At 37.0% G+C, this 24,648-nt stretch overlaps 1 protein-coding gene across 10 annotated transcripts in view; it reads right to left on the bottom strand.

Annotated features, from left to right (window-relative positions):
- The window catches only part of Dock3 (dedicator of cytokinesis 3), a 561,871-nt gene that overhangs the window by 376,134 nt on the left and 161,089 nt on the right, over positions 1-24,648 (bottom strand). For 9 of the 10 annotated variants that reach the window (XM_074059333.1, XM_074059340.1, XM_074059334.1 and 6 more), the window contains exon 3: positions 19,929-19,969. In XM_074059333.1, coding sequence (XP_073915434.1) covers positions 19,929-19,969 — 41 coding nt within the window. Of the gene's footprint in view, positions 1-19,928; positions 19,970-24,648 lie in introns of those variants that run through there. The other variant, XM_074059342.1, reaches the window with a different exon arrangement.

Below are 24,648 nucleotides of genomic sequence, written 5' to 3'. Positions count from 1 at the left end.
CCTTACCAAGATGATTCTCTGCTTCTGTGTCTTCAATTGTGATCCCAGTGGTCTTTGGGGGTCTTATTTCTAACACCCCTGAGGCACAATGCTTTACATCCTTCACACCTGTGCCCCCATTCTACTTTAAGGGGCAGGGGTCCTTAACGTAGAGTATGTACATAAGTAAAGACCCCTTCTCAGTAATAACCTCTGTTGCATTATCATAGTAAAGCATAGACCCTGGGGTGGAAATATAAGATGCTAATGAGACATGTGATACATGAAGAAGCATGACAAATGACTATACACGTCTGTCCCTCACCACTTCTCTTCTGTATGTGATAACATCAGGGAGGGCAAGCCCAAAAGGCATGTAAGCCCAGACCACAGAACCTCATGAGCTACTCTTCCTTTGGGGTAGCCTGCTGCTATTGTCCCTGACATTTGACCCACACTGCTCTATCTATAGAGTAGTCTTCACTACCTCCTCTCTGTAATAAACTTTGTTTGCTTTTGCTTTCAGAACCAGCTGGTGTTTGATTTCTATCCTACATGAGACAAGAAGGGAAAGAGGAAGGAAGGAAGGAAGGAAGGAAGGAAGGAAGGAAGGAAGGAAGGAAGGAAGGAAGGAAGGAAGGAAGGGAGGGAGGGAGGGAGGGAGGGAGGGAGGGAGGGAGGGAGGGAGGGAGGGAGGGAGGGAGGAGGGAGGAAGGAGGGAAGGGAAGGAAGGAAGGAAGGAAGGAGGGAAGGGAAGGGAGAGGAAGGAGGGAAGGGAAGGGAGGGAAGGCTGGTTGGTTAGAGTGGTGCAATGCCTTTATTTATACTGAGACAGTGCCTTTCCCTGGGGCACTGGGGCAGAAGTTAAGCACTGTTAACTACTATTAAGTTCTGTTAAATGCTATTAGAATTGGTAGCTTTGTGCTGAACTTTCCTTAAGCCTTTATTGTAAACACCCTTTTAATGTTTTCTGTGAATGATTAAAACTATCAACAGCAGAATGTTTGACAGGCCCTTCCCTTATGCCTGGAAACCTTGAGCAAAGAACTGTTAGCCAAAGCATTCCCTTTATGGGTAGCCAGCTGGACTGCCCCCATGGTAGCCTTGTAACGGGGGCTTAAAAGCTGCTTTTGCTGAGGAGCAATGACTCTTTACTTGGACCCAGGAATCCACTAATGACAGAAAACAGTTAGAGGACTGCAATGCCTCTTTTCCATAGATATGGAAGGAAGAAATTGACAGTGGGGAAAATGTTACCAGGACCACAAAACAGAAATACTTGTTTGGCCAGCTTGCCTGCTGGCAAGTTTACTCTTCTTATTGATCAAACTGACTTTTTTTTTCTTTTTTGCTCTTTGTCTACATGCTGGAGAATCCAAGGTTAACTCTTTTTGTTCTTCAATTAAACCAGGTAGCTCTTTATCCCGTATCACTTACTAACCTGCCAGCCAAGACACACAGCATTAAAGAAGTTGCACTGGACATCTGGCCAATCAAGGCCAACCATAGTAAACATGCATCTAGTCATGCAGTCAAGCTCAGCCCATGAACTCTCCTTTAAAAGGTAGACATCGTCTCTCAGTAGGGAAACAACAGAGCTTTGAGAGGTTGATTCTCCCTGTCCTTCTCTTTGCCTAACAAATAATAAATCTTATTTCCTTTTCCCCAAAACCCTGCTGTCATTATTTGTAAACAGTAAATTGACATTGAGGCCAGGGGACTGATTTTCTGGTAATAGCCTGGCTCTTTTGGATATTTTACAATCACTCTGAGGACGCTGCAACAGCTTCAGTGCACCCCTACAACCATAGCTGAAGATATCCATCAGTCATGACCACTCTAGGTAGCCAGGACTGGCCTTGAAAAGTAGCACTTTAAGCAAGACAAGCTTCAATAAACTCTAGGTGACCACGTAGCTATTTTTATCCAGACCAGAAGAGAAGCACTTCCCATAGGGGCCTACCAGAGCAGCCCATGAAGGGTTGTGCCATGAATGATGGCACAAAGCACTCTTGCCACACCCCCTCTGCCTGGCTTTATAATCAGGCTCTTCATCTCACTTTTCAAGTCAGTCAGGAGATACCCTACTGTACTGCCCCTGGTGTTGTAACATCAAGCCCAATAAAAACCTTCTCCCAAATGATCCTTTCTTTGCATACTTTTGATTTTTATAACAAGTAGAGAAGAATGAGCTGGTAACATAAAGAAGAGACAGCTGAGTGGTAGCAATGGTAGAGGCAGCAATGGCAGTCACAGTGACAACAGCAACAGTGGTAATGGTAGCAGCAGTGGAAGCAGTAGTAGTGGCAACAGTGTGACTAAAAAGTTCCAGAATGGCTTGGGCAGAGACAGGAGGGAGCAAAGTCAGTGGAGAGTACAAACGAAAGGAGAACTATAGAGGAACTATAAGGGACTGTAGGCCCCAGGAAGAGTTCTGGGGAGGTTCAAAGCCCTAAAGGCTGGGTGTCCCAACACCCAAGGTCTGAGAACTGTAACACTAGGGTTACACTTGAGAGCTATGTCACTAACTGATATTAGGAGCCACGGATCCTGACATCCAAGGCATGGGAGATACAATACTAACTGGGGTTGACTGCTACCAGTTGCTGCTGCTGCTAGCTACTACTAAAAGACAAGGATTCCAGTAGCTGTCAAATGCTGGACCATGGAAATCAACTTTCAACATGAGCCTAGAGCCATAAGTCTCTGGCCTCGACAGCATGGAGCCATTAGTTTCTAGTTCTCTAGATTTGAGGCTATAAGGCTCTGAGTCTGTCAGCCAAGCCAATAAGCCTTTGGAAACTAAATGGCCCAGGTCTGACAACACTAGAAGAACAACTGCTGGTCTACTCATGATTTCTATCTGTATAGAGCAAAAGGTACCCAGCCAGCTGATTAGTAATAATACTGCATTCTTACTGTACATTAAGTGAATGTACACTGGAAGAAAACCCTATATAGTGTTCAAAGCTTTTAGCTATCATTTAAACTTTATTCAAATATGAATGTAGTAAATATAGAAAGACCTTTGTTCAAAATATATACCTTGGAAAACACCAGAGAATTCATAATGAAAAATTACAGAAGGAATGAATATGGAAAGATATTTAATAAAAAAGGAGGTCTGAATGAACAGGATTCATGCTAAAAACTACTAATACATTTATTCTTTAAATATTACTCAATCACCATGTCTAATGAGAGAGCCAAAGTCAAAACATGAATATATATATATTTTTATACACTTAAAATGAGGAAGAGATTAATTTAGGAGAGGTATAATTATGTTCAACATACACTATTTGCATTAAAAGAATTTGAGAAAATTAAAGACATGAATGCAAAATGGAGACTACTTTGAGGGGGATGCAAAAAAGAGGGTAATGGAAGGATGTATATGACTGAAGACCCTTATATGCATATATGAAAATAGAATGGTGAAAAAAATATTTTTAAAAGGGGGAACAGAGTAATACAGGGGGTAGATTTTACCAAAGTACTTTATACATACATCTATAGAAATATCACAATGAAACTACTTTGTACAATTTATATATACCAATAAAAAATAAAAAAGAGAATTTGAGGTAATATTTATCTTATGAAAGGTAAATATTATTTATGTAACTGAACTCTTAATTCATTTGTTACTACTCTTTATTCCCAGTATTTCTGTGAGAGCATGTGTACAATTGTGGCTCCATCAAGTCTATTAAGGAATGCTTTTATATTAACTGGAAATCATCCACATCAACATTTCAGGAGCAGACTAAAGTAATGAAACATAATGTGCATGAAGAATAGCAACATTAAGAGGCTTTTGTGGTACACATGTAAGAGTGTTACATTTCATGTATGAGATATGTATTCAGTAGAACATTCTTTTTTGTCATCTGTAAACAACTTTTTAAAACTTTTATTGTATTCATATGTGCATACAACGTTTGGGTCATTTCTCCCCCTTCCCCCCGCCCCCTCCCTTAGCCCCCCCCCACCTCCCTTACTCCCCCTTACCTAACCTCCCTACCCAGCAGAAACTATTCTGCCCTTATCTCTAATTTTGTTGAAGAGGGAGTATAAGCAATAATAGGAAGGACCAAGGGTTTTTGCTAGTTGAGATAAGGATAGCTATACAGGGAGTTGACATGCATTGATTTAATGTACATGTGTGTTACCTTCTAAGTTAATTCTTCTCGAACTAACCTTTGCTCAAGTTCCTGGTCTCCTTCTCCTACTGGCCTCAGTTGCTTTAAAGTATCTGCTTTAGTTTCTCTGCGTTGAGGGCAACAAACGCTATCTAGTTTTTTGGGTGTCTTACCTATCCTCATACCATCCTTGTGTGCTCTCGGTTTATCATGTGATCAAGTCCAACCCCTTGTTGTGTTTGCCCTTGATCTAATGTCCGCATATGAGAAAAAACATACGATTTTTGGTCTTTTGGGCCAGGCTAACCTCACTCAGAATGATGTTCTCCAATTCCATTCATTTACCTGTGAATGGTAACATTTTGTTCTTCTTCGTGGCTGCATAAAATTCCATTGTGTATAGATACCACATTTTCTTGATCCATTCGTCAATAGGGGGGCATCTTGGCTATTTCCATAACTTGGCTATTGTGAATAGCACTGCAATAAACATGGGTGTGCAGGTGCCTCTGGAGTAACCTGTGTCACATTCTTTTGGGTATATCCCCAGGAGTGGGATTGCTGAATCCTATGACAGATCTATGTTTAGATTTTTAAGATGCCTCCATCATATATTTTTAGTGCCTTTGTCAAAAATAAGGTGGGCATAGCTGCGTGGATTCATATCCAGGTCCTCTATTCTCTGGTTTTCATGTCTGTTTTTGTGCCAGTACTATGCTGTTTTTATTGCTATTGCTTTGTAATATAGTTTGAAGTCAGGTATTGTGATAAATCCACAATTGCTCTTTTTGCTAAGTATTGCCTTGGTTAGCTGCAGTCTCTGTGTTTCCAAATGAACTTCAGGGTAGATTTTTCAATCTCTGTGATGAAAGTCATTGGGATTTTGATGGGATTTGCATTATACATGTAGGTTGCTTTTGGTAGTATAGCCATTTTTACTATGTTGATTCTACCAATCCATGAGCAGGGGAAATCTCTCCACCTTCTGTAGTCTTTCTGACCTCTTTCTTCAAGGGTTTGTAGTTCTCGTTATAGAGATAATTCACATCCTTTGTTAAGTTTACTCCAAGGTATTTTTTTTCCTGAGGCAATTGTAAATGGAATTGATTCCATACATTCTTTCTCAGTTTGTTTGTTATTGGTGTATAGAAAAGCTAATGATTTCCGTAAATTGATTTTGTATCCTGCCACCTTGCAGTAGCTGTTTATGGTGTCTAGGAGTTTTTGGATAGAGTTTTTTTGGGTATTTAAGATGTAGGATCATATCGTCTGCAAATAGGGATATTTTGAAAGTTTCTTTACCTATTTGTATTCCTTATTTCTTCTCTTGCCTAATTTCTCTGGCTAGGAATTCTAGTACTATGTTAAATAGGAGTGGGGATATTGGGCACCCTTGCCTCATTCCTGATTTTAGGGGAAAATGTTTGTTATTCACCATTCAGTATGATGTTGGCTGTAGGTTTCTCATATATAGCCTTTACAATGTTGAGGTACATTCCTTCTATTCCTAGTTTTCTTAGAGCTTTTATCATGAAGTGATGTTAGATCTTATCAAAGGCTTTTTCTGCATCCATTGAGATGATCAAGAGGTTTCTGTCTTTGCCTCTATTAATGTGTTGCATTACACTTATAGATTAACATGTGATGAACCACCCCTGCATCCCTGGGATGAAGCCAACTTGGTTGTGCTGAATGATCTTTCTGAAGTGTTGTTGGATTTGGTTTGCCATTATTTTATTGAGGATTTTTGCATCCATTTTCATTAAGGAGACTGGCCAGTAGTTCTCCTTTTTTAAGGTGTCTTTGGTTTTGGGATGAGTGTAATACCAGCTTCATAAAATGAGATAGGCAGTGTTCCTTCCCTTTCTGTTTTGTGGAACAGTTTATGAAGGGTTGGTATTAGTTCTGCAATAAAGGTCTGACAGAATTCAGCAGAGAATCCATCAGGACTGGGACTTTTCTTTTTGGGGAGACTCTTTGATTGCTGCTTCAATTTCATTTTGTGTTACAGATCTATTCAGGTGATTAATGTCCTCTTGGTTCAATTTGGATGGTCATAAGTATCTAGAAATCTGTCCATTTCTTCAAGATTTTAAAATTTATTTGAATATAGGTTCTCGAAGTAGTCTCTGATGATTTCCTGGATTTCTGTAGTGTCTGTTGTTATCTCCCCTTTTTTGTTTCTGATTTTTCTGGTGTGGGTTTTTTCTCTCCTCATTTTAATCAGGTTTTCCAGAAGTCTGTCAATCTTATTTATTTTTTCAAAGATTCAACTTTTTGTTCCATTGATTAATTTAATGGTTTTGTTGTTGTTGTTGTTTCTATTTCATTGATTTTGGACCTTATTTTTATTATTTCTCCCCTTCTGCTTGTTTTGGGATTTGCTTGTTCTTCTTTTTCTAGGAGTTTGAGATGAAGCATTAGTTCATTGATTTGAGATCTTTCTGTCCTTTCAATATATGCACTCATGGCTATAAACTTTCCTCTTTTGCTGTGTCCCATAGGTTCTGGTAGGTCATGTTTTCCTTTTCATTATCTTCCCAGAACCTTTTAATTTCTTCTTTTATTTCACCAATAACCCATTGATCATTGAGCAATGTGTTGTTTCTTCATTTCCCTCTGAATCCTGTACTAATTTATTTTGGTTAGGGGGAGAATGGTTTCCATCCCTTTTTTGTCTTCTCATCATTCCACTTGGTGATGTTTCTGTCCCTGGTCTGAGTGTAATTTAGTATTAGCTAACTGACAATAGTAAAACTAACAAAACCAAGAAAGAAAGAGAAAAAAAATAGAGAACCAAAGAAATCAACAGGGAGAGATGGTGAACGAACAGCAGTGAACAAGACAAACAGAGAGAGAGAGAAAAAAATTCCAGGTCCAGGAACAACAGAATTTCAGTCTTAGTAGTTCTGGTGTTACTCGTTCAGCATCCAGTCCTGGTGCTGGTAGTTAAGTGGCTCTGTCATAGTCTCACCAGGTGGTTGGGTCAGCAGACAAGCTTTGTGGACCACTATCTGCCCTATTTCAGGCAGATTCTCATCACCTGCCTACTGTCAGCCTGTCTGCCTTTCTAGGCTGTGTTTATTGAAAGTTCATGTGGAGATCAGCTCCTTGCCCCTCCCCCCTTCTCTGGTGCGCTCAGTGCCCCCTGCCCCCTCTGCTGTATGTCCTTTTCAGTTCCTTATTTATTATCCAGATTTTTTGTGGGTTTTTTTTTTGCAGGGTGGGGGTCAGTCTGTCCAGGGGACCGTACTGGTTTATTCTAAGGGTAACTGTGGGAATACCATGTGCTGCTTATTTGCTCATCTGTTAGTCTGCATCTCCCAAGCAGGTTTGGAGCCAGCATCTGGCAGCACGGGAGCCCTTCTGTTTCTTCAGTGTAATGTGGCATGGAGAAGCTTTGTATGGGCTGGGAGTTTGGGGTGTCAGAGTTTTCCTTCTTCATGGTGGTTTTTTCTTCCAAGTGTGGCTCCAGCATCTCAGCAAGATTTTTGATTTATGGAGCTCACACTGTCTGATTCCTCCCTCTAGTCGGCATCTTGGATTCTCCACTAAACAACTTTAAAACAAACCTCTCTTTCCAGTCCTTATTTTTCATTTCAATGCGTTCCCTGGAGAGTGTTCCCTGGCTGAGCCCCCTGCAATCAGGTCCCTCTTCGGGTGCCACCTCTTGCGTCCCAAGACCTTGAGTCTGTGAGAGAGCACCGCAGCTGCTCTAGTGTAGCATTCTGATGCATAGTGACAGACATAAACATTTTTAAGTTTAATAAACTGCTCTACAAGTTACGCAATAAGGAGAAAAATAATGCCACACGATTGTCTTTATAATATCAGCAGTTAGAAGACTTAAATATTGTTTCATATTACAAAATATATCTCTACAGATTTCAGATAACATGAATTTATTATAAATCTGTATTTACTAAATGATTAGCCTCAGTCTTGAAGTCTGATGAAAACACAATTCCATATATATCATTATGTAAGATAATAAAAAATTGCTTCTTAAATGTTTACAATGTGCATTGACCATACTGTGGGTATCTTTCAATGTTTTATTGAGACTCTGTGTCTCAATAAAACTTTAATACATAAAAGTGAACTGTTTTTAATGTGCTTTTAGAAAGAATACAAATATAAGCTATTAAGAGTACACAGATACCTATTGCTAATAAATGCTGCAACAACTTAAAATTCTAAAAAGGAGTAGACATTAGTAAAATACACAATCACAGAAGTACCAGATTAGCCTAAAGTGAAGAAATTAATAGAATCAATATGGACAAAAAGAGTTCTAATACTATCTTGGGTAGTGTGATTTAGTTTCCTGATTTAAAGGAGCTGTCAAACCATTTCAAAGACTAGTCACAAAATAACCTCTCCCCCAGAGAGTAAATTCTTTGGGGAAAGAATTTAGAAACAGGAATGAGATTCTCAGTACTTCTCAGTCATGCTGAGAAGCCAGGTGAAGAGAGATCCTAAGACTACTTGGAGGAGCCCAATTAACATATCTGAGTGGTCTAGCTGAGGATGCCTTACTATGGAAATAGTTTCTAGTTGTATTTTAGTTTTAAATCTTGATTAAATCACCAGAAAGTCAGAATGTGAATAAGAAATCTTAAAAATGAATGAACTGTTTTTCTTCTTCTATATGAAATATTTTCTTAACTATCTTGTGCAATGCAGGCTTGGTGGACACGAACTGCTTTAGCTTCTCCTTATTCTGGAAGGTTTTTCTTTCTCCAGGGAAATTAAAGAATAGGTTTTCTGGATATAGTATTCTTAGTTGGTGGTAATTCCCTTGCAGAGCTTGAATCATATTGCTCTCTGCTTTCCTGTGTTTTTAATGCTTGCACTGAGAAGGCTGGAGTAATTCTATGTATATGGTATTTTTCTCTTGCAGCTACTGGTATCTTTTCTTTGTTCTCTAATCTTGGCATTTTTAATTATGGTATAACATGGAGTTATTCTTTTTAGGTCATGTCTATTTGGAATTCAAAATGCCTCCTGTAATGAAATCCAAATGGCAAAAAAAAAAAAAAGAAAAAAAAACATGAAGAAATGCTCAATATCCCTGGCCATAAGGAAATTCAAATCAAAATCACAATAAGATTCCACTTCACTCCTGTTAGAATGGCTATCATCAAGAACACAAACAACAAATGTTGGTGAGGATATGGAGAAAAAGGAATCCTCATACTCTGCTGGTGGGAATGTAAATTAGTACAACCACTATGGAAAAAAATATGTAGGCACCTCAAAAAACTATCATATGATCCAGTACTGCCATACAATCCAGCAATTCCACTCTTAGGAATATACTCAAAGGAATGTAAGTCAGGTTACAAAAAAGACACCTGCACACTCATATTTATTGCAGCATTGTTCACAATACCTAAGCTATGGAACACTACTGATGAATGCCCCACTACTGACAAATGGATTAAAAATATGTGGTATTTATATACAATGGAATTCTATTCAGCCACAAAGAATAATGAAATTTTATTGTTTGCAGGTAATGAGTGGAACTGGACAACATCATCTTCAGTGAAGTTAGTCAGGTTCAGAAGGCCAAAAGCCACATGTTTTTTGTCACAGGCAGAATACAGACCTAACACAAATGTGGCAATATTATGGGAAACAGGACATGCAAAGGGGAGATTATACTCAAGAGGAGCAGGGTAAAAGAAGGAAGTTAAGGTGAATATGGTTGATGTACTCTCTACACAAGAATGAATATAGAATATTTAAACTGGTTAAAACAACCATAAGAAAGGGACTAAAGTAGAAAGAAGAAAAATAGAGGAAATGAACCAAATTGGGCTATAATACATACATACATACATACACACACATACATATATGGAAGTGCCACAAGGAAACTCCCTGTGTAGCTATCTGAAACAAGAAAAAATATTTCTTTTTCATTCTTTTGCAAAATCAGGGTTTGATAACAGTGTGTGGGGGGGAAGTAAGGAAAGGGTGTAAGAGGGTAAATGTGGTACAAATACTGTGTACACGTGAATGTAAACAGAAAAAAGACATATGTTGAAACTATTCCAGGAATGGAGGAGTGTTTAAACGAGAATGGTGAATTCCAGGAATGGTTAAAGGAGGGGGTAAAAGGATTCCAAGATGGTGACAAAAGGGAGGAAGCAGAAAGTGTGCTTCCTAAAGTAAAATCTTGGAAAGACACTGCAGATATACCTTGCAGGAAAAACCACCAAGAAGAGGCAAAACTCCAACACCTCCACAACCCTAGTCCAAGCATAGCATCCCCACTCCACATTGAACAGAGAAACCAGGAGGGCTCCCACACCATCAAACGCCAGCTCCTATCCTGCTTGGGAGCAGCAGTCCACCAGGTGAGCAAAGTGGCACATGGTACTCCCACAGACAACCCTGGACCAGATTAGCATAGCCCCCTGGACAGACTGACCCCCACCCAGGGAAAACAAAAAAGAGAAAAAAACAAACCGAGTAATAAACAAGCAGCTGAAAAAAAAAAGACACATAACAAAGAGGGCAGGGTGCCCTGAGCTCTGGAGAGTGGGGTAGGGGTAATCCCTCATGCAAATTGTAAATAAGACCACCAGAGAAGGCAGCAGTGGCAGGACACCCCAGCAACCTTGGAGAGGGGAAAGCTTGTAATAGCAGCTGTCCTGAGGAAAGCTCCACTGGAGAAGGGGGGAGGGGCACTTCTCCATGCGAACTGTAAATTAAAGAAATGACAGAAATTGCAAAAGGTGGGTAGGGCTGAATACTGGAGAAAACAAAGGGGACATGCGTCCAGTAGACCTCTAAATAAACAAAGCCTGCAGCAGCAGATGGCTGACAGTAGGAGGCATGTGAGCTGCAGCCTCTGATAGACATTCACAAAGCTGTCTCCAGACTCCCTTTTTTTTTTCTTCCTTTGATGAGACAACACCACCAGATGATGAGGACTAAAGAAACTATATTCCATTTGAACTTGGGATTTTTTTTTCTTGCTCTTGTTTTTTTGTTTTTTCCCCTTTGATGACAAAACAACAGAACTAATTCACAGACACTGAGAAGTCTTCAGGACTGCAGGCTGAAGGACTAACACCAAAATTATTAAGACTGAAACTTTATTGCATTTGAACTTGGGTTTTTGATCATTATTATTATTCTCTGTCTCTCTAATGCCTGTTTAGCTTACTGTTGATTAGTACGCTATCTCTCTCTGTTTATTTCTTTGGCTCTGTTTGTTTGTTTGTTTGGGGTTTTTTGTTTGCTTTGTTTTTTTTTTTCCCTTTTTCTTTAACGTCTTTGCTTTCCCTCTCCTCTCACTCTTCTATTCTAGGTATCACCATTGTTATTATTACAAGCTAGACAATACTGAATTACACACAGTACAGAAACAGTAAAAATAGCAAGGGCAATGATGGGAAAATGGAAAAAGAGGGAAACAATTTTGCCCCCAATAATAAATTAGTACAGTAATCAGAGGGAAATAAAGAAATCAGATACTCAGATCCACACTCCAACAAAACGAAGATAAACTATGCCAAAGAACCCAATGAAGCCCACAAGAACACCCTGGGAGAAGAAATTCTTCAAGTAATCAATGAGAATTTTATAGAGATGATACTGGATATGGTCAACCAAAATGTGCAGGAGACACTCAAGAAATTCCAAGACAACAAAAATAGAAAATTTGAGAAAGCACAACAACAAATAAAAGAAAGCACAGAAGTACTGTATAAACACCAAACTGAAACAAAGAACACGATACATAAAGAAATAAATGAACACAGGAAAAAAACAGACAATATTAAAGAGGAAGTGACTCAGGATATGGAAAACCTCAGAAAAAAGAACGAAACAGAAATGCAAAACAAAATGGAAGGCCAATCCAGCAGAAGAGAACAAGCAGAAGACAGATTCTCAGAACTCGAAGATGAAATGGTAATTAAAGGAAAAACCAAAGAACTATTAGTTCAACAACTCAAGACCTGTGAAAAGAAAATGCAAGAACTCACTGACTCCATCAAAAGACCAAACCTGAGAATCATGGGCATTGAAGAAGGAGAAGAGGTGCAAGCAAAGGGAATGCAAACATATTCAACAAAATAATTACAGAAAATTTCCAGAATCTAGAGGAAAACTATTCCCATACAGGTACAAGAAACCTCCAGAACTCCAAACAGACCTGACCAAAATAGAACTACCCCATGACATATTACCATTAAACAAGTACAGAGACCCGAGAAAGAATACTGAAGGCTGTACAAGAGAAAAAAACAAATAACATACAAAGGTAAACCCATCAAAATCACAGCACACTTCTCAACAGAAACATTAAACACAAGAAGAGCTGGGGGTGAAATCTTCCAGGCACTGAATGAAAATAACTTCAACCCTAGGATACTCTACCCAGCAAAACTATCATTCAAAATAGATGGAGCAATAAAAGTCTTCCATGATAAGCAGAAACTAAAACAATATATGACCACAAAGCCACGACAAAAGAATTTTCAAGGGATTCTGCACATAGAAAGTGAAACCCAACATAACCATGAAAGGGCAGGCAGTACCAAACTACAGGAAAAGAAAAAGCAAGAAAGTAGAGAATAACATCAATCTAGGTACATACAATCAAACCCTCAAACAACTAAGACAACTAAATGACAGGAATCATCACATACCTGTCAATACTAACACTTAATGTTAATGGACTTAACTCCCCCATCAAAAGACACCACTTGCTGAACTGGATTAAAAAGGAAGACCCAACACTTTGTTGCTTACAGGAGACCCATCTCACTGATAGAAATAAGCATATGCTTAGGATGAAAGGCTGGAAGATTTACCAAGCCAATGGCCCCCGAAAACATGCAGGAGTAGCAATACGTATCTCTGATGAAGTAGACTTCAAACCTACATTGATAAAATGAGATAAAGAAGGACATTCCATACTAATAAAAGGGGAAATAGACCAAAAGGAAATAACAATTATCAACCTATATGCACCCAATGTCAACACACCCAATTTCATCAAACATACCCTGAAGGACCTAAAAGCATATATTAACTTCAAGACAGTGGTCCTGGGAGACTTTAACACCCTACTATTATCAATAGATAGGTCATCCAAACAAAAAATCAATAAAGAAATCCAAGATCTAAAACACACCATAGATCAAACGGACCTAGTTGATGTCTACAGAACATTTCATCTGACTTCTACACAATATACATTCTTCTTAGAAGCTCACAAACCTTCTCTAAAATAGATCATATCCTAGCGCACAAAGCAAGCCTCAGCAAACATAAGAAAATAGAAATTATACCATGCATTCTATCTGATCACAATGCAATAAAACTAGAACTCAACAACAAAAATAAAGACAAAAAACATGCAAACAGCTGGAAACTGAATAACTCATTGCTTAATGAACAATGGGTCACTGATGAAATAAAACAGGAAATTAAAAGGTTCCTAGAAGTCAATGAAAATGAAAACACAACCTACCGGAACCTATGGGACATGGCAAAGGCAGTCCTGAGAGGAAAGTTATAGCCATCGGTGCATATATTAAAAAGACTGAAAGATCCCAAATCAATGGCCTAATGATACATCTCAAACTCCTAGAAAAACAAGAACAAGCAAATCCCAAAACAAGCAGAAGGAGAGAAATAATAAAAATAAGGGCTGAAATCAATGAAATAGAAACCAAAAAAAACATACAAAGAAATAATGAAACAAAAAGTTGGTTCTTTGAAAAATAAAAACAAGATCAACAGACCCCTGGCAAATCTGACTAAAATGAGGATAGAAAAAACCCAAATAAGTAAAATCAGGAATACAAAAGGGGAAATAACAACAAACACCATGGAAGTCCAGGAAATCATCAAAGACTACTTTGAGAACCTATATTCAAATAAATTCAAAAATCTTGAAGCTATGGACAGATTTCTAGAAACATATGATCATCCAAAACTGAACCAAGAGGATATTAACTACCTGAATAGATGTATAACACAAAATGAAATTGAAGCAGCAATCAAGAATCTCCCTAAAAAGAAAAGTCCAGGAACTCAAGGATTCTCTGCTGAATTCTATCAGACCTTAAAGAACTAATACCAACCCTCCTTAAACTGTTCCATGAAGTAGAAAGGGAAGGAAAACTGCCTAACATATTTTATGAAGCCAGTATTACATTTATCCCAAAACCAGGCAAAGACACTACAAAAAAGGAGAACTATAGGACAATCTCCTTAATGAACATTGATGCAAAAATCCTTAATAAATTATGGCAAACCAAATTCAACAACACATCAAAAAGATCATTCACTATGACCAAGTAGGCTTCACCCAGGAATGCAGGGGTGGTTCAACAAATGAAAATCGATAAATGTAAATAAACCACATTAACAGAAGCAAAGACGAAAACCATTTGATCATTTCAACAGATGTAGAAAAACTAGTACAATCACTCTGGAAAAAAATTTGGAGGCTACTTAAAAAGCTAAAAATTGATCTACCATATGATCCAGCAATACCACTCTTGGGATATACCTAAAAGAATGTGACTCAGGTTACTCCAGAGGCACCTGCACACCCATGTTTATTGCAGCACTATTCACAATAGCCAAGTTATGGAAACAGCCAAGATACCCCACTACTGATGAATGGATTAAGAAAATGTGGTATTTATACACAAAGGAATTTTATGCAACCATGAAGAAGAACGAAATGTTATCATTCGCTGGTAAATGGATGGAATTGGAGAACATCATTCTGAGTGAGATTAGCCTGGCCCAAAAGACCAAAAATTGTATGTTCTCCCCCATATGCGGTCATAGATCAAGGGCAAACACAACAAGGGGATTGGACTTTGAGCACATGATAAAAGTGAGAGCACACAAGGGAGGTATGAGGAAAGGTAAGACACCTAAAAAACTAGATACCATTTGTTGCCCTCAATGCAGAGAAACTAAAGCAGATACTTTAAAGCAACTGAAGCCAGTAGGAGAAGGGGACCAGGAACTAGAGAAAAGGTTATATCAAGAAGAATTAACCTAGAAGGTAACACACATGCACAGGAAATCAATGTGAGTCAACTCCCTGTATACCTATCCTTATCTCAACCAGCAAAAACCCTTCGTCCTTCCTATTATTGCTTATACTCTCTCTACAACAAAATTAGAGATAAGGGCAAAATAGTTTCTGCTGGGTATCGAGGAGGTAGGAGGGAGAAGGAGGGGGCGAGGGGAGGTGAGGGAGGGGGTGAGAGTAGCGGGGAGTAATGACCCAAACATTGTATGCACATATGAATAAAAAATAAATAAATAAAATAAATTTTAAAAAGAAAAATCATTAGCATTTCTATGCATTAATAATGAACAAACTGAGAAAGAATATATGAAAACAATACCATTTACACTAGCCTCAAAAAAATCAAATACCTAGGTGTAAACTTAACATAGGATGTAAATGACCTCTACAAGGAAAACTATAAACTTCTGAAGAAAGAGATTGAGGAAGACTATAGAAAGTGGAGAGATCTCCCATGCTCATGGATTGGCAGAATCAACATAGTAAAAATGTCTGTACTTCCAAAAGCAATCTACATATTTAATGCAATTCCCATCAAAATTCCAATGACATTCATCAAAGAGATTGAAAAATCTACTGTTAAATTTATATGGAAACACAAGGGGCCATGAATAGTTTCTCAGTAAAAAGAACAATGCTGGAGGTATCACGAGACCCGACTTCAAACTATATTACAAAGCAATAACAATAAAAACAGCATGGTACTGGCACAAAAACAGACATGAAGACCAGTGGAACAGAATAGAGGACCCGCATATGAAGCCACACAACTATAACCAACTTATCTTTGACAAAGGCACTAAAAATATACAATAGAGAAAAGACATCCTCTTCAACAAAAACTGCTGGGAAAACTGGTTAGCAGTCTGCAAAAAATTGAAACTAGATCCATGTATATCACCCTATACCAGTATTAACTCAAAATGGATCAAGGACCTTAATATCAGACCCCAAACTCTACAGTTGGTACAAGAAAGAGTAAGAAATACACTGGAATTAATAGGTATGGGCAAAGATTTTTCTCAATGGAACCCCAGCAGCTCAGCAACTAAGAGATAGCATAGATAAATGGGACTTCATAAAACTAAAAAGCTTCTGCTCAACAAAAGAAATCTTCTCTAAACTGAAGAGACCAGCCACAGAGTGGGAGAAAATATTTGCCAGCTACACATCAGACAAAGGACTGATAACCAGAATATATCAGGAACTTGAAAAACTAAATTCTTCCAAAATTAATGAACCAATAAAGAAATGGGCAAGTGAACTAAACAGAACTTTCTCAAAAGGAGAAATTCAAATGGCCAAATAACACATGAAAAAATGCTCATCATCTCTAGCAATAAAGGTAATGCAAATCAAAACCACACTAAGATTCCACCTCACCCATTAGAATAGCCGTTATTAAAAACACCACTAACAGGTGTTGGCAAGGTTGCAGGGTAAAAGGAACTCTTTTACACTGCTGGTGGGAATGCAAACCAGTACAACCACTCTGGAAAAAATTTGGAGGCTTCTTAAAAAATCTAAACATAGATCTACCATATGATCCAGCAATACCACTCCTGGGGATATACCCAAAAGAATGTGACACAAGTTACTCCAGAGGCACTTGCACACCCATGTTTATTGCAGCACTATTCACAATAGCCAAGTTATTGGAACAGTCAAGATACCCCACTACCGACGAATGGATTAAGAAAATGTGGTATTTATACACAATGGAATTTTATGCAACCATGAAGAAGAATGAAATGTTATCATTCACAAGTAATTGGATGGAACTGGAGAACATAATTCTGAGTTTGGTTAGCTGGGCCCAAAAGACCAAAAATCATATGTTCTCCCTCATATGTGGACATTAGATCAACAGCAAACACAACAAGGGGATTGGACTTTGATCACATGAAAAAGCGAGAGCATACTTGGGAGGTATGAGGATAGGTAAGACACCCTAAAAACTAGATAGCATTTGTTGCCCTCAATGCAGAGAAACTAAAGTGGATACTTTAAAGTGACAGAGGCCAATAGGAGACAGGTACCAGGAACTAGAGAAAAGGTTAGTTCAAGAAGAATTAATTTAGAAGGTAACACACATGCACAGGAAAGCAATGCAAGTCAACTCCCTGTATAGCTATCTTAATCTCAACTAGCAAAAACCATTGGTCCTTCCTATTATTGCTTATACTCTCTCTACAACAAAATTAGAGATAAGGGCAAAACAGTTCCTGCCTGGTAGTGAGGGGGCGTGGGGAGAGGGAGGGGGCTGGGGGATAAGGGAGTTGGCAAGGGCAAGGGGGGAGAAATGACCCAAACATTGTATGCACATATGAATAAAAGAAAAAAAAATTTTTATAAAGGAGGGGGTGAATTCAAGTATGATATGTTTGAAATAATGTAAGAACTGTTGCAAATGCTACAATGTAAATCCACCTAGCACAACAATAAAATAATAAAAATGCCTCCTGTACATGGGTGTCTACAGCATTACATAGAGTTGGGAAATTTCCTACTATTAATTTATTGAAAATGTTTCCTATACTTTTGCTTTGTATTTCAGCTCTTCTTCTACCCCATGAATTACTAGGTTTGGTCTTTTGATCGTATCACAGAATTCTTGTATGTTGTAATTGTAGCTATTCATTTTTTTGTTATTTTCTGAGTAAAGTATTTCCTCAATTTGGTCCTACATCATTGATATTCTTTCTTCTACCTGATCTTGTCTACTGATAATACTATCCACGGTGGTTTTTATTTGATTTATTAGGGTTTTCATTTCTTACATTTCTCTTTAATTTTTTTGGTGATGCTCACAAAAAAAGTGGTGTTCATAATTTCCATTTCCTTGCAGAATTTCTCATCCATTTCACTAACTTTCCTGTCTACATCTTGACTGATTTCCTAACTTGGTTTATTTGAATCCTCTTTGAGGTCATTGATCATTTTTAACAGTAGGCTTCTGAATTATCTATCTAACATTTCAACCAATTCATCATTCTTGGATTCAGTTCTTGAATTGTGAGGCTTTGAAGAGGTGGAAATGCCTTGAGTTCTCATATTTAAATTTCTATGCTGTGATTTATGCATCTGTTGGAATAAGTTTCTCTGTTCTTCCTTGCATATGTGAAAATACCTACTACATCAACATCATCAACAATTCAACAACAAACCAAGTATGTGAATAACTAAGAAACCATGTGAACCCTTATCTGCCTCCCCAATAAGGTTGTATGGGAATAAAACCCTGATTCCTAAGGGATAAACTGGTAGCTTAACACTGGTTGAATATATAATAATTGGAAACTGAGTAATTTAAGGAATGAGGGGAAGGAAGGAGAGTGATAGGGAGAGGGGAAGTGGTATAGGAAATAATATTATGAGAGCACTATATAGTTATTACACAGAAATAGAGAATGGTTGTTAAAACAGGGATTTAAAAAATCTGACAAAAAGAAAACAAATTTTTTAGAAGCCTGTATTTCTCACTGAAGAGAAATGTGCATACTGGATGGGCTCTGTCCAAATTTTCAGTGTTTTCTTCCAATCTTTAATCCACAGAGAAAAAAAAAGAAATACAAGGAAAAAAATATCTGTGAGCAGTAGTTCTCAATTAGGGACAATTTTGCCCCATAACCCTTATGGCAGTATCTGGAGTCCTTTTCCTTCCAACAACATAGCGGGAGGGGAAGGTAGGAATTATCTTCTAGTGGATAAAGGCCTTATATGCTGCTTACATATTGAAATTGCATTTGATAGCCCCTACAACAAATAGTCCAGCTCAAAATATCAATAATGCAAGAATGATAAAGCCCACCTATGAGGAATTAAATTTTCAATTAAAAATTGCTTCCTTATAATTATTACCTTAAAAACTAATAAAATGAATGATTCCACTGGCAAAACTAATGGCTAAAACTCTGAAAAAATTTTTTAAGGAAAAAATATGATGTATTTTCTATATAAGAAAAAGCATAATATATCAAATATTAAGTTCAGAAACATATAAGAAAATTTGACAATATTAATTCTAACAGTAAAAAATGTCTTCAATACATTAGTGTAGAAGTGTTCCTAATGATATTATAACTTACATTAAAACATTTTATTTGATTAAATTAGTATTAATTGTAATAGACTGAACACATAAGACATGGCACATGAAAATCAGTATTCTATCATAGTAACTCTTGTTAAATTCATATTTTAGCAAGAATATTAAGATCAACCAAAAAATGCCTAGTTGAACATTATTTGAATTTTTTCCATTTTTTATTTTAGAAATAAATTCATGTAATCATGTAGTTCTATAGGACTAAGTGTATGAATGAGTAAATTTACTTTTTATCAAATACTTGAAGGAAAAAATATCAAAAGTCCTGAATAGGCTTCTTGAAGATAAGCTATGAATGCATTTGCTTTTTAAGTCCTTTCAGAAAAATCATTTTAATATTGCTGAGACAAAGAAAGCATCTTATATTGTTTTGTTTTGTTTTTGTCTTTTCTTTTTTGGTGTTGGGATTGAACCCACAGCCTCGCGCATGCTAGGCAAGCACTGTACCACTGAGCTACATCCCAGCCCAAGAGTCTTATATAGTTTTATAAGGGAAAAAAATGATTAGGTTCTACAAAATATTAAAAGCTGGACCAGTAACAGTTGTTATTATGTTAAACATACTAGGCAGCTCTTACATTAAAAGAAGTCATGATAAACTTTTCATTACCTTTACGTTTGGCTTCTTTGTTGAAACTCCTCTGTACCAACCTAAAACAAAACATACAAAAAGGTATATTAAAATCATATTGCTATCATTTTCTGTAAGAGACCATAATAGGAATCTTTCTAGGGAAAAAATAGGTGTATACAAAGCATTCTCAATGTAAACTTATTGGGATCTACAGTAGTACAAAAGAAAATTTCATGGTGACTACATTACCAATTTTCATCACAAGGCATAAAGCCCTTCAAAACTTAATTAAGACACAAGAAATAGAAAAGACCTCAAGGGACATGTAATTCAACTGCACAAAGATTCCCAGATAAAGATGATGGAGGCAAAGAAATGCCAAGAAAAATTGGTGGACTATATTCCAGAATTTGCTTCCTGATCCACTTAATCTCCCATGTAATATTTTCATTTCTTTGTAATATTTCCCATGTAATATTCTCATTTCTTTGCCTTCTAATTGCTAAAGTCAATATGCCTGCTAGTACAAATCTCCCTCTTATTTGATACCCTTTCAGCATCCATACAGAGCAATGCTAACAAAAGTTTCAATTACATAAAAATAATAATTTTCGGGGAAATTTTATTACCAACTTTTCTCATTTCCAATCTACTATTTTCAAAGTTTTGCTATACTTTCCTTAAGAGGAAGCAATTCCTATATGGAGGAGGAAATAGCAACAGTAGTATTTAAAGAAGGAAGAGGAAGAAAAGAAGTAGGGATTATAAATAATAGCTATCATTAATTGAGAACTTATTGTCCTTAATTCCATGTATTGGAATTGAGAGCTTTTTCCATGTATTAAACTTTAAACCAATAAATCTATGAGGAAAAAGATCAACTTTCTCCCACATGAGAACAACAAACTACAAAAGAGGATAAATTCTTGTTTCTGTTTGTTGCAATGGCTCAAATTTCATTAGCTCATTTTAAAACTTGAGTCTTAATTTCTGCATTTATTTTTTAAAAACTGATAATTTTATTAACATGACACTTTACACTATATTAAGAAGCTAATGACATCAGAGTGGTATAGAAGAATAAGACTCTCCATCTCAGTAAGAACCACAAGAACACTACAAAAAGCTACAACAGTCAAAGCAGCGGTGTATTAGTGAAAGACCAGGCATACAAATCTACAGAACCAAATAAGAGCATCCAGAAGCAGACACACATAGAGAGTCAGCCAATCTTTGGCAAAGGAACAAATACAATACAATGGGGAAAAGACAGTGCTTTCAACAAATGATGCTGGAAAACTGGATACCAACAGGCAAAAAAATAAATCTAGATGTAGACCTTACATAAGCCACAAAAATTAACTCAAAATGGATCTTAGACCCAAATGTAAAATGCAAAACTGTAAAACTCCCAGAATATAACATAGGAAAAAATTCAGGTGATACTGGTTATGGTGATGATTTTTAGAAATAAAACTAAAGGCATGATTTACAAAAACACTGGCAAATTGGACCTTGTTAAAATTGAAAGTTTCTGCCCTATGAAAGACACTGACAGAAGACTAAGACAAGCTACTGAGTAGGAGAAATATCTACAAAAGAAATATCTGAGAAAGCACTGTTACCCAAAAAATACAAAGAACTTTTAAAACTCAACAACAATAAACAGCCAGTCAGGTATGGTGGTATACACCAGGAATCCCAGCACTCAGGAGGCTGAGGCAGGAAGAACACATGCTCAAGGCCAGTGTGGGATACATGGTGAGTTCAAGGCCAGCCTGAGCTACAAAGCAAGATAATGTCTCTAAATAAGTGAGTAAATATATAAGTATCCAATTTAAAAATAGGCAAAAGATGAGAATATATACATCTCATCAAAGAAGACATATAAGTGGCAAATAATATGAAAAGATGCTCATCATCATATTTCACTAGGGAATTGCAAATTAAAACAATGAGTTACCACTACACACATACTAGAATGGCCTCAATTTGGCCATTTGACAACACCAAATGCTGGCAAGGATGTGGAACAACAGAAACACTCATTCACTGTTGATGAGAATATAAAATGATACAGCATTTTGGAAGACAGTCTGGAAGCTCTTTATACAACTAAATATACTCTTACCAACCGCATGACCCAGAAATGCACTCTTTGATATTTACTCTAAATCATTTGAAAAAACACCTACATACACACAAATAACAAACTATAAATCAGAAAGTAGAGCAGCTTTTTTCATAACTGCCAAAATTTGGAAACAGCCAAAATGTTCATTAGTAGGTGAATGGGTAAATAAACTATGGTACATTCATACTGTGGAAGGTTCTGGCCAGGCATAGTGACTCATGCCTGAAATCCCAGCACTCACAAGGAAGATTGTGAGGTTGAGGCCATCCTGGCCTACACAGTGAATGAGGCCAACCTGAGCTATATAACAGAGGGAGACCCTGTCTCAAAAAAAAGAAGACACAGCTATTCAGCCATAAAAGACATGGAGGAACCTTAAATGTATACTGTTCAAGCATTTAATTCCATGTATTGGTGATAAGCATGTGATACCCTATTCCCTTCCAGTGAACCCCTCTCCCTGACCCTCTTGTCTTTAGCCCTGATCTAAGCAACTTCATAAAAAAATCATTGTCATGAGATATGACGATGTGAAGCTCAAGAGAATTGTGTTTATTAAATTTCAGTTCTCACCTTTTCTTTTTTATTAACATGTATAAATTTTACATACTAATGAGAGTCAGGGTGATATTTCCATACATCCATACAGTATTCAGTGATCAAATCCAACCTCCTTTTGCTAACCTTCCCCCAACACACACCAATCTCTAAAAATCACTATTCTAATTTCAGGTTGACTTTTTTGGCTTCTAAATATGAAAGAGAACATACAGTATTTGTCTTATGACAGGAGTTCATTCTTCTTTCTGGCTGAATATATGCCACATTTTCCTTATCCATTCATCTGCTGATTGGCATCTAGGCTGAATTGACTCATCTATATTTTAGCTATTCTAAATAGTGTAGCAATAAACATGGGTATGCAGGTATCTCTTTGGTATACTGATTTCATCTCCTTTGGATATATATTCAGCAGTAGGATCTCTGAATCACGTGGTAATTCTATTTTTAATTTTTTTTGAGGAACCTCCACATTGTCCCCCATTATGGCTGTAATAGTTTACATTCCCAACAACAGTGTTAAAAAGGTTCTGTTTTCTTCATATCCTTACCAGTATTTGTTATTTTTGGTCTTCTGATAACAGGCATTCTAACCAGGGTGACATAATATCTCACTGTAATTTTGATTTGTATTTCCCTGATGGCTAGTGATAATGAGCATTTTTTCATTCATTTGTTGGCCAATTATATTTCTTCTTTATAGAAGTGTCCATTTAAACTGTATGCCCATTTTAATTGAATTACTTAGGTGTTTTCTTAAGGTTTTGAGTTTCTTATAGATTCTGATATTAAACATTTTCCCATTCACTCTGTTGGTTGTTTCCTTTCCTGTGCAGAAGCTTTGTAGTCTGATATAATAACGTGTCAAATTTTGCTTTTATTTCCTGTGCTTTTTGAGTCCTATCCAGAAAACTATTCCCTGTACCAATATTGTGAAGTGTTTCCCCTATATTTTCTTCTAGTAGTTTCAGACTCTCTAGTATTACATTTATAGCTCATCCACTTTGAGTTGAGTTTTAACCAGAGTGATAGATAGGGATCTGGTTTCAATCTTCTGCATGTGGACATTCAGTTTTCTTCAACTGTCCATTTTTGGCACTTTTATCAAAGGTCAGTTGGCTGTAGATGCACAGGTTTGTTTCTTGAATCTCTATTCTAATCCTTGTTCTATGTATCTGTTTTTACGTCACTACGATGCAGTTTTTGTTACTATGGCTCTGTAGCAATGTCTTGAAATCAAGTATCGTGATGACTCCAGCTTTGTTCTTTTTGTTCAAAATTAATTTGGCCATTAGGGGACTTTCATGCTTCCATGTAAACTTTAGGGTTATTTTTTCCAATTATGTGAAGAATGTCATTGAAATTTGGTGGGAAGTACACTCAATCTGTAGACCACTTTGGGTAGTATGGATATTTAAGGATATAAATTATTGGGCTGGAGGACTGGCTCCAGTGAGACAGTGCCTGTATAGCAAGAACATAAATTCTTCGATCCCTGAACATGGGAGGTCTTTCCACTATTTGTGTCTTCAATTTCTTTCTTCAGTGTTTTATAATTTTTAATGTAGAGGACTTTCATGTCCTTGGTTAAATCTATTTGCTATGTTTTTTGTTTTGTTTTGCTTTTTGAGATAAGGTCTTGCTATTATAATCCAGGCTGGCCTCAAACTCACTACTGAGTCCAGGCTAGCCTTGAATTCAGGATCTTCCTGTCTCAGACTCCTTAGTACCAGGATTACTGGTGTTGCCCACCATGCCTAGCATACCTTTCTTACTTTTTATAATTATTGTGAATGAGATTTATTTCATTATCCCTTTCTCAACAAACTCTTTACTGGTATATAAAAAAACAGCTGAATTTTCTATGTTGATTTAGTATCCTGCTACCTTACTGAATTTTTTATCACTTCTAATAATTTTTGGGTGGAGTCTTTACAGTCTTCTAAGTATAAAATCATATCATCTGCAAACAGGAATAATTTGATTCATCCCCTCATATTTGTATGTCTTTTATTTCTTTCTCTTATCTAATTGCTCTGTCTAAAATTTCAAATACTATAC

Source organism: Castor canadensis, chromosome 17 (genome assembly GCF_047511655.1).
Source record: "Castor canadensis chromosome 17, mCasCan1.hap1v2, whole genome shotgun sequence".
In the NCBI taxonomy this organism is placed as follows: domain Eukaryota; kingdom Metazoa; phylum Chordata; class Mammalia; order Rodentia; family Castoridae; genus Castor; species Castor canadensis.
This window is presented reverse-complemented; position numbering and strand designations above follow the sequence as displayed.